Source organism: Cotesia glomerata, linkage group LG6, assembly GCF_020080835.1.
Source record: "Cotesia glomerata isolate CgM1 linkage group LG6, MPM_Cglom_v2.3, whole genome shotgun sequence".
In the NCBI taxonomy this organism is placed as follows: Eukaryota; Metazoa; Arthropoda; class Insecta; order Hymenoptera; family Braconidae; genus Cotesia; species Cotesia glomerata.
In genome coordinates, this window is record NC_058163.1 from 5,354,936 (window position 1) to 5,365,121 (window position 10,186).

At 28.9% G+C, this 10,186-nt stretch overlaps 1 protein-coding gene across 2 annotated transcripts; it reads right to left on the reverse strand.

The window, feature by feature from the left end:
* Positions 1–1,123: 1,123 nt before the first annotated feature.
* Positions 1,124–7,034, reverse strand: LOC123267189 (ribonuclease S-F11-like). Of its 2 annotated transcripts, none has more exons than XM_044731731.1 (4): positions 6,930–7,034; positions 3,177–3,721; positions 2,763–3,091; positions 1,124–1,363 (listed from the first exon to the last, which is right to left on the reverse strand). In XM_044731731.1, exons 1-3 carry the CDS (start codon positions 6,931–6,933, stop codon positions 2,765–2,767), a joined length of 876 nt encoding a protein of 291 aa, XP_044587666.1. In that variant the 5' UTR covers positions 6,934–7,034; the 3' UTR covers positions 1,124–1,363; positions 2,763–2,764. The 2 variants fall into 2 exon arrangements, with proteins under 2 accessions (XP_044587666.1, XP_044587667.1); XM_044731732.1 differs by having other exon boundaries at positions 3,177–3,717; positions 6,926–6,986.
* Positions 7,035–10,186: the final 3,152 nt, after the last annotated feature.

Sequence of the window (10,186 nt, forward strand, 5' to 3'; positions counted from 1 at the left end):
TTTTTTTTTTCGTAGGAGTGAGTTTTAAAAATTTTTTTTTATATAAGTATTATAAATTTATCTCACCTTCCCTTTTTTAATAGTCTATCTATGGACCTCGTAGTTTCAAAGTTTCAAGGTATTACCGTCGTTTAATTCAGATATTACCAAAATTATGAAAATTTTTTTTTTTTTTTGAAAAATAAATACATCAATAGCTCATCACCAAAATTTCAGATCGATTTATCACATCGTCATGGAAAAATCAATTTTTAATATCTCAGTTATAAAAGTCAGTTATATTTATTTTACTCTAATCAAGTTTTAATTGTTACTTATAACTGATTATGGATGATATAAAAACAAAAAAAAAACTACTACTAATCAAAAATTATCAAATCTTTATGGATAATGAATAAACAGTAAAATGAAAGTATTTGTCATAAAATATTTTTTATTCACTACAATTACTAACATTATGATTATTATTAATTATAATAATATAGACAATATCTATTAAGATTTTAACGAACTTGTATTGCTACTCATAAAAATTAATTTCTCTCTCTGTATCACACTTAAATTTTGTATTGCCATTTAGCTGTCATGGAACATGAGTCCTACGGCCATATTATATAAATTTAATTACAAATTACAAACTATTGAAATTAAAGGAGGTATGAAATAAATAAAATTGCACAAAAATTTATTTTTTTTTCTTTATTTATATCAAAAATAAATATATTAGAAATTAAATTAAAAGAGTCAAAACTACAAAAGCTTATACCTTATAAACTCGAGTGCATGAAGTTGAAAATTTGAGTTTAATCAGCCTCAAAACTTTATCAAATTTTATTTCTGTAGTTTTCCGACGGTTGAAAAGACTGAAAATCTGAATAGGTCTCTTCCGAGTTAGTGAATTGAAATGTCTTCGATTTCAATCTGAAAAATAAAAATTTTAGGCAGCAAACAAAGTTTTTTACAAAAGAAAGCAAAAATTTTATTATAAAAAGGGTAATCTCAGTTTTAATCAATTTTTTTTTCGTAGTTTTAGAACATTTGTAACATTTTTTTTACATTTTTAAGAGCTTTTAATCGTTTTTTTTTTTTTTGTATTTTTATCGTATTTTAACATTTTTTTTTATTTTTCATCATTGATTACCCATCAATAGATTTATTCGTCATAACCTCACAAACAAAGTCATGAAATTTTGCCGAATAAATCTTGACGGTTTTCTTTTGAGTATTAGAATAATCTAGATAAATACTTTGCCTTATTCACATCATAAAAAATTCTCAACTTTTGATCCCTCATGTCTACTACATAACATTAAATCGCTTCGGTTTACAAAACGATCTCTCATCAGTAGTAGATTCCCGATTTCTGTAAAATGAAAAAAAAAAAAAGAACATTTAATATTTATAATATTATTTCTTAACTTATAATAAAATTTGAATTTCTTAAAAATATTGAATTAAACTAAGAGAATAAAAAAGTGTCATTCGCAAGCCGAAATGGAAGTCGATTTGCTATTCAAACAAAATCAGAATAATAATAATAATAATATAAACACTGTCGCATAGAAATTATGAAAAAACTAATGCGAAAGTTAAATTTCATCAAATGGACTGAAAAATATTCATTTTTTTTTACCGTTTTTAAATATCGCGTTCCAGATGCCATAAGGGCGTATAAAATTTTTTTTTCGGAGATCGACGTATTTTCGTCCGAAATGTGCGGAAATGCAAAAAAAAATTTTATACTTCCCTATGGCTCCCGGGACCTACCACGGATGCCATAAGGGCGTATAATAAAAATTCTATTTTTTTTTCAGTCCAAAAAAAATTTTTATATAGAAAAAAATTTTTTTTTTGCATTTCTGCACATTTCATGAAAAAATACGTCGGTTCCAAAAAAAAATTTTTTTTTATACGCCTTTAAGGCAATCAAAAAAATTTTTTTTTAAGCTGAAAATCTTGTTTGGACTTAGAAACAATAATAAAATTTTTATTTTACGCCCTTATCGTTCCCGGGTGCCATAAAGAGCGTATAATTTTTATACGCCCTTATGGCATCTGTAACGCGATGAATAGAAGATTATTTAATAAGCTTTCAGGTTTAGCTTACCAAAATTTAATAAATATAAATAATGCTGTGAAGCGGGAAAGAATAGGAGTTACGGTAATTATTACGTGAAGCGTTCCACATTCACGTAATAGGATATTGGTAGGAAAGGATTGAGAAAGGAATGTGGAGAGGATCATCTTAATATGAGTTTATAGAATATGCGAGGAAAAATTATTAGATAGTTCGGACTGGGATTCGAACCCAGAAACTTCCGAAGACATGTCGGCTACTCTACCATTTGAGCTCTTAATAATTTATCGAATTTAATAGTGATTTCGCTGAGAATCAGTAAAATTCATCAATTTCTAAAATTTTTGAACTTTTAAATTGCTGTCATTTTGAAATTTATTATTATAAGAAAATATGTAACAATGTAAATTAAAGCTTTTTTGATGAGCTTTTAGAAAAAAATTCACAACATTTATTAAGTTATCTCATTCAATAATTATTTTACGGAGAGACAGTAAGAGTTAAAATTTTTCTTAATTTTTGAAAATTCGTAATTGATGTAATTTTATGGAGATCTGTTAAAAATTGTGTGAGTTATAGCAGAAATAAACCCGGTTATATCGTGTATATATATACTGAATTTTTTAAAAATTGTATTTTGAGGACAAATGCAATAGTTAAATTTCAGTAAAAAGTTATTGATTACCTTTACGTTCCAGTGACCGCGAAAATTATCCATATCAATATGAATAATATTACCGATGAAATTAAAGGTAAATATGATATTATTAGCTTCCACAAATTATCCCAAAATGATGGCGTTTCCGAAACAGCTGTTTTTTCCGGTAGTGGATAAATTGGTTGGGGCTCCGCGGGGTCAATTGAAGGTACGTGATTTAAAAAAGTTATATTCGTATCTTGAAATTTTGTGTAATATTCATCTGCTTCCGGGTGATCTATCAAATTATCTCTTTTAACTGCAGAAGAATAAAAAGCCAATTCTATATACGATAAGTAATAAACTCCCGGTCGAACCTGTGAAATTACAATAATTATAATAAATTTTTTGTTTTTCAAATTAAATTTTCTTAATAGGTAATTCTTACTAATATACACTTACGGGATCTGGGTAAACTTGAACTTTGCATTTTACACCAAAATGGCCATTTATTGCAGCTACGATATCGTGATAACGATAATCGTAACCAGGAACTATTTTTCGATTTTTCAAGGACAAAAGAGGATTATAATTTTGACCTAAGTGAACGCCGAAATTGAAATATGCTGTCTGATTATCTTGAGATTGAAAATTGGAATAAATACTTTTTGCAGGGCCACAGTGCTTGCAATATTCGTACTGCCATAATGGTGTTCTTTTAGATGATGGGTTTACTGCAGTACTGCAAGTGTCGCACCATGAACTCCGAAAATCAGGTAGTAGATGTTGTACCTTAGAAGCATAAAAGTCGCAATTTTTTATTTTTCTTTTGCCGGGATCATCTACATGCCAATATCCGTGGAATGTGATAATCTTGTCTACACAATCCTGATTGTAAGCGAACTCTTGCTTTCGACCAGTTTGTATATAACAGTGGGTATGGGTGACGGTGAATGAGGCATTGTATCTCTCCATCATATTCATCTTAATGCCTTTATATTGGCTGTCTGAAAAAATTATTTACCATTAAAGCAATATTTAATTGGCATGTAAGGTAGAAGCACAAATAAGTAGCAGGGCATCCTATTAAGAACATCACCTTATTTTATTTTAAGATTTATTTAATTATTTTTCGACATAAATAACTTTCGTATGTTTTTTAAACAATCTTTATGAATGAACCAATAGAAAAATTATTTTTAGTGAAAAGTATTAAATATACTTATACGGGATGAAAAGTTGATTTTAATCATATAATCTAACATTTTTTATTTTACATTAGCAGCGAAAGAACCCCCTTAATTGATGTATCCGGATAATTTATTTTATTCATTGAAATTAATAATAAAGTTTGATTATTTATTATCACAATATTTGAATTTTATTAGTAAAAAGACTAAGACATTGATGAAAAAGTTTAAGAATATTGATGTTTAACATTACAAAAAAAAATGAAATTGTAACTTTGCCTCTTATAGTGTTCGTAATTGGTGCTTCTACTTTAATATTAGCATATAAGATTTAAAATTAGCGCAGTGTAGAAATTTTTCATGATAAAATATATTTTATGATAAAATGTTTGAGTACAAAAATTATTATATTTAGGGTCATGTGGGGCAAGAGTGCGCAGTGGGTAAAAGTACGCAAACCCATTCATTTGAGTCCCAAATACATGGGATTGCGCACACTTACCCGCTGCGCACATTTGCCCCACATGACTCTATAGAAAATGATTCACACATCATCAACAGACTCGATAGAGTCTGGCGCCAAGTTCCGTTCTCAAGCCAGACTACCGAGTGTGTATATACCGTAAGCAGAACGGTTTTTTGAGGTTACAAATTTTTTTTCAAATTTATTTTGATTTTTTTTTTATATGATATTTTATAATAGTAGTTCATGCTTTTTATTACGCGTATTACTTGATTATTATCAATTATCTTTATAATTTCTATTTAAAATTACTAAAAATAATCAGCACAAAGGGGGCGTCCATTAATTACGTGAGGTGTTCTAGGGGGGGAGTGGATCATGCTAAATCTTACCAAATCTCACTTAGGGGGAAGGGGGGGATCTTAACAAATATCACGTAATTTAAAAAAAAGCAGAAAACAGTGTAAAATTGCGTGAAATAGTATTTCTATAATAAAATATGGCCAAATTTGACACAATAGTGTTTGTCGTATTCGTCTGAACCCTGCAGAGCAGCAAAGTAGCGCTCGATTGTTTAATTTGATTATTGATCGATAGGATTCACTAATTTTTTAGGTATAGATTTCTTTAGAAATCTATCGGTGGTAGCTACCGGTCTCATGTCGTAATTTTAATACAATTTTGTCATAATATGTTTAATTATCTTCAATTTAAACTATTGTTCGTCGACTTTTAATACTTTTTTCAATTTATTTCGTAGTTGAGAAAATTAAAAAAAAATCAATAATAAATTAAATTTTAGCTTTTATCATCAAATGACTTTTATATGTAAAAAATCCTATTTTTTAGGTAGATGTCTTTAAATATCTATTTGCTGTAGTCAGTCTCATATCGTTATTTACAAAAATATAATAAAAAATAAATTTTAGGATATTACGGCCTTTTAATAACGTGTTTTTTTCAATATTCAAACAAGAAATCTATCTATCCATGTCGGGTGTAGCCGAATAGCACTTTTTTTCTCAATAATCCAACCCCTTTACAGCCAAAACATAAATTTTGAATAATCTCGCGTGAGATTAGGGGAGGGGGAGGGAGTTGAGGAAAATCTTACGAAATCTCATCAAGGGGGGAGGGGGGGTTAAAAAATTCTCAAAAATGCCTCACGTAATTTATGGACGCCCCCAAACTATAGCGACCCAGATTTTTAGATTTTAACTTTTTTCTTATGTAAAAAGCGGACAGCCAGACTAAATAATATAAGAATGCATGCTAATCTTATAATAGATGGGAAACTACAGTGAAAAAAAGATATTTGACAGCTTGCAATTACACACGCCAGGCGGCGCAAGAATAACTTTTACATGAACTATAGCTTAAAGGGGATAGTTTGCCACCGGAAATGTATTAAATTAAAATTGTCAATTTTTATTATAATTACAAAAAATACTGAAATCCGAGCAAAAAACAGTTTCACTGTAAAAAAATCGCGCCAAGTCCACGTTCATAAGACTATTAAGAAAAAAAAATTTTATTTTTTTACAAAAAGATATAAAATAAAAAATTAAAAAATCTAAGATACCGATATGGTTGTATATGATTTTCGGAAATTAAAAAAAATTTTTTTGTAAATTTAAAAATTAAAAGAAACCAATTTTGGAACGTACTTGGTATGCATGATTGTGTACTTTAATTTTTTTTAAAAGTCCTAGTAGATAGATTTTAGGAATTTCATAAAAAGTGAAATATTTTGTAACCACGCACACTAAATACGTTCCAAAATTGTTTCTTTTAATTTTTAAATTTACAAAAAAATTTTTTTTAATTTCCGAAAATCATATACAACCATATCGGTATCTTGGATTTTTTAATTTTTTATTTTATATCTTTTTTTAAAGAAATAAAATTTTTTTTTCTTAATAGTCTTATGAACGTGGACTTGGCGCGATTTTTTTACAGTGAAACTGTTTTTTGCTCGGATATTATAGACCCTCGCCATACTTTTATCATTGTGTTGATATGAGTTATCTTTTCCTATTCTATTATTTGATGAGTAATGTTTGCTTAACAGCCGGTCCTTACGATTGCAGTTTTATATTTCTCTCCTAGACAAAGAAGAATTTTGAAAAAAACGCGCAACTGCGTAATATATTTTTTAATTATCTATTTCGTAGCAGAACGTTTTTTTCGAAATTCTCATTTGTTTAACAGAAAAACATAAAACTGCAATAGCTTTATAATCATGAGTGCAACAAGGATAGTACCGTTTCTTACAGTAAAAAATACAACATTGTTTTTTACTAGTCAAAAAAAAAATTTTCTGTTTTTTAATTTCCAGTTATCGAGTTTTTTATCTTGAAGAATACGACAATGCTTATTGACTACGGGAAAAAATTTCTAAAAATTTTATGAAAATCCAACTTTATAATTTAACTTAGAAAATTACAGATTTAAGATTAAATGATGTTAAGTTTAATGATTTAGAAAAATTAAATATAACGAGCGTGCGTTAAAAAAAAAAAAATATACTAAAATAATAAATGTATATAAACTTTTACTTACTCATATAAAATACACTAAGAAACACTCTCAGTTGACGATAAAAAAACCGTACCGGCGTGTTTGTGCACGTTGCTTTTATACTATTTCTCCTACCTTATAACGAAACAAGTTTTATTAGTTGTACCGTCGAAGAGGGGCAAACCGTTGGGAGATCAGCAAGTTATTTAACCTTGAATATTACTTGTGTGTCTGGAGTGTACAGTCCGACTTAAAATAAAAAACTCGTGAATTCGGATCTCTTGCTTGGAAAAATTATTACACTTTTCCTCATAACACCAACTAGAAATTAACTTCGGTGGTGGTTCCGTCCGAATTAGGCATGTCAAGTTCCAAGCTTGTGCCAAGTCAGGAAGCCAAAGTCGGCTCACATCACTAAAGTAACGCAGTCGCGAGTTGCTGTCTAACTTCCCGAGTCGAAATTTAGAGCCTACTCTCTTAAAACGAATCAGTGGAATTTCACTGTTTCACAGCTATAAGTACCAAGTGGTATACTTATAACTGAAATAGTGAATATACCACTCAATTTCTAGTGATTTTTCACTGTTTCAGATTTAGAGAGTATATAGAACCCTTTAGTCCGAAATAGATCCGACTGAGAGCCCTGTAGTCCCATAGCTCTGATTTTGAACCCACAGATCCGAACATTCACCGAGAGGTCCGATTTTGAACCCTCAAGTCCGTCAATATTAGCCTCTTCATAAATTTTTATTAACTACAATTAAATTATTCATGACATAAAAAATTAAAAATTAAAAATAAAAAAGTAAAATAATATGAATTAACCCATGTACACAGAAAGAAAAATTTCTTGATTGGAGAACAAAATTCTTGGCTCAAGAAAATTTTCGGGTGCCTGAAGGAAGGCCGAAGTTGTGTTGGCCGAAGTAAAAATTTTTCTTGAAATTTTATTCTTGGTGGAAGTCATTTGTTCTTAATTCAAATTATCATAAATACTTGTTACAATAAGTTTTTGTATTTGATCAAGATTTTTAGATACTTTAGGGAAGCAGCGCCACTTACTTCAGCTGAGAAAAAAATTTTCTCACCTTCAGAAAATTTTTCTCTTGAATATTTGATACCCATTTTATATTATTTTAGCGTGCAATTATACATATTAAATGGAAAAAAATGATGAAATATTATTTGATCTTCCCATTTGACATGTTAATCAATAAAATGTAAATGAAAAATTACTTCTATCTTTATATTTCATTTTTGAAGTAAGAGAGAAATTTTCTCAAGACTAGAAAATTTACTTCTATCAAGAACTAAATTTTTTGGAGCAAGAGGCCGAATTTTCTTAAAATAACAAGATTTTCTTGACTTAAATAAATTTTCTTAGATCAAGATACGTATTTCTTAAAGCAAGACATTGAATTTTGTTGGAATAAGTGAAATTTCTAGTGTTAAAAAATAATTTTTTTTTTCGCTTAAGAAAATAATTAGGAAGAAAAATATTTTCTTGGCTCAAGTGAACCTTTTTTTCTATGTAGGAGTCCCCAGAGTTGAACGACGGGGCCAAGACTGAACAACTCAGTCTCGGCCGTTCTTTTGGTGAACCAGACTTGAACCAAGACTGGGTCATCTAGCTCTGGCTATTTAATGGTGTGCTAGGCTTAGGTCAAGACTGAATAACTTAGCCTTGGCCATTCAATGGAAAATCTAAAGTTAATTAATAATTAAGTAAGAGAAGGGGGAGGGGGCAAAACGGACCTATTAAGACAAAAATGTGAAATCCTTAATGTTTTTCTCTGATTTTACGTTTTTTTTAGTCCTTTGACAAGTATTTGACATTAATTTGTTCTGTTTATTGAAAATAAAAAATTGAAAATGTGGGGCAAAATGGGCCACCTTCAGAAAATATTATCATATGAGTTTTTCAACTTGTCTTACTTTTTTTGGCCTTTTACTGAGTTTATGGTATTAATTTTTTTTGTGTCTATCGAAATTAAAAAATTGAGAAAAGTGAGAAATCTCAAAAAAATTTTTTCAAATGTGGTTCTGTTGGAATAACTTTTAAACGGATTTACCGATCGATTCTAAAAACTTATCAGCTCTTAATCAAAAAACCACGTTGATCGCAGCCAGCCCGGTCAAAATCAGTTGATTCGTTAGTTAGTTATTGTTGTCGAAAGAAAACCAAAAAAAGTATTTTTTCGGAATTACTTAGAAATTCCTAGTTTGATCAATTTAAACTGAAAGATTCTTTGTGAGGCTTCAAAAACTGCGTCGAATGCCGCCAACCGTGTAGAAATCGGTTCATTCATTCAAAAGTTATTGCAGTTTAAAAATTCAAAAAATAGTGTTTTATTACACTTCTATCAGATTTTTGAGCTGGGAGAACTCAAAATGACACGAAAATTACATTTATTAAAAATTGATTTTCTATCAATTATTTAATTAAAATTTCCATCAATAATTAAAAAATTAAATTTATTAACTAAAAAAATTTTTCTTCTTGATCTGAAGAGAAAAATTCTTCAACTAAGAAATTTATATTGGTTTAAGTGAATTTTATTTGATTCAAGAATTTTTCGTCTTGATTCAACACAATGAATTTTTTTAAAATTATTGTAAAAATTTATTGTTTAACGAATATTTGTTAGCAAATGCTAAAATTTAAAATTTATTATTCAACCAAAACAATTACATATCGTCAAAATTGATATGGTCTTTAAAAATTTAAAATTTAATAATTTACAGTTAAATTTTTAATATTGATAATTTTAAATATTAAAATTTATAATAAAATATTGAAAATCCACAGAATGGTGTACAAATTCTAGAGTAATATAAGGACTCTGACTTTTGCATTGTTTTTAATTAATAACCATGTGTAAAAAATAGTTAATTTTCATCAAAACACAATATTAAATAACATAAATTATTAAACCGTCACACTTCATCATTATATAGATTTAGCTTATAAGAATGATGAGATGCGTAGCAGCTCATCGGTCGTATAGTGTAGGGGTTAGGTATCGGTCTAGCAAGCGCGCGGCTCGGGTTCGAATCTCGGATAGGGCGGATGCGATTTTCACTTTATTTCTATGATTAGCGAAAGTTAGGTTTAAATAAGAGTCAAACAGTCTGAATTTGCGTTAGCCTCTACATTTAAAATCAAATAGAAAAAAAATGATGCTTAAAAAATTAATTTTTTTATTATTTCTTATGGAATAGCATGAGGCAGACTTGAAAATTGACTAAGGCACAGTCCTGGTAACCAGGCATGGGTCAGTCGTGGCAACTAAGAGAAA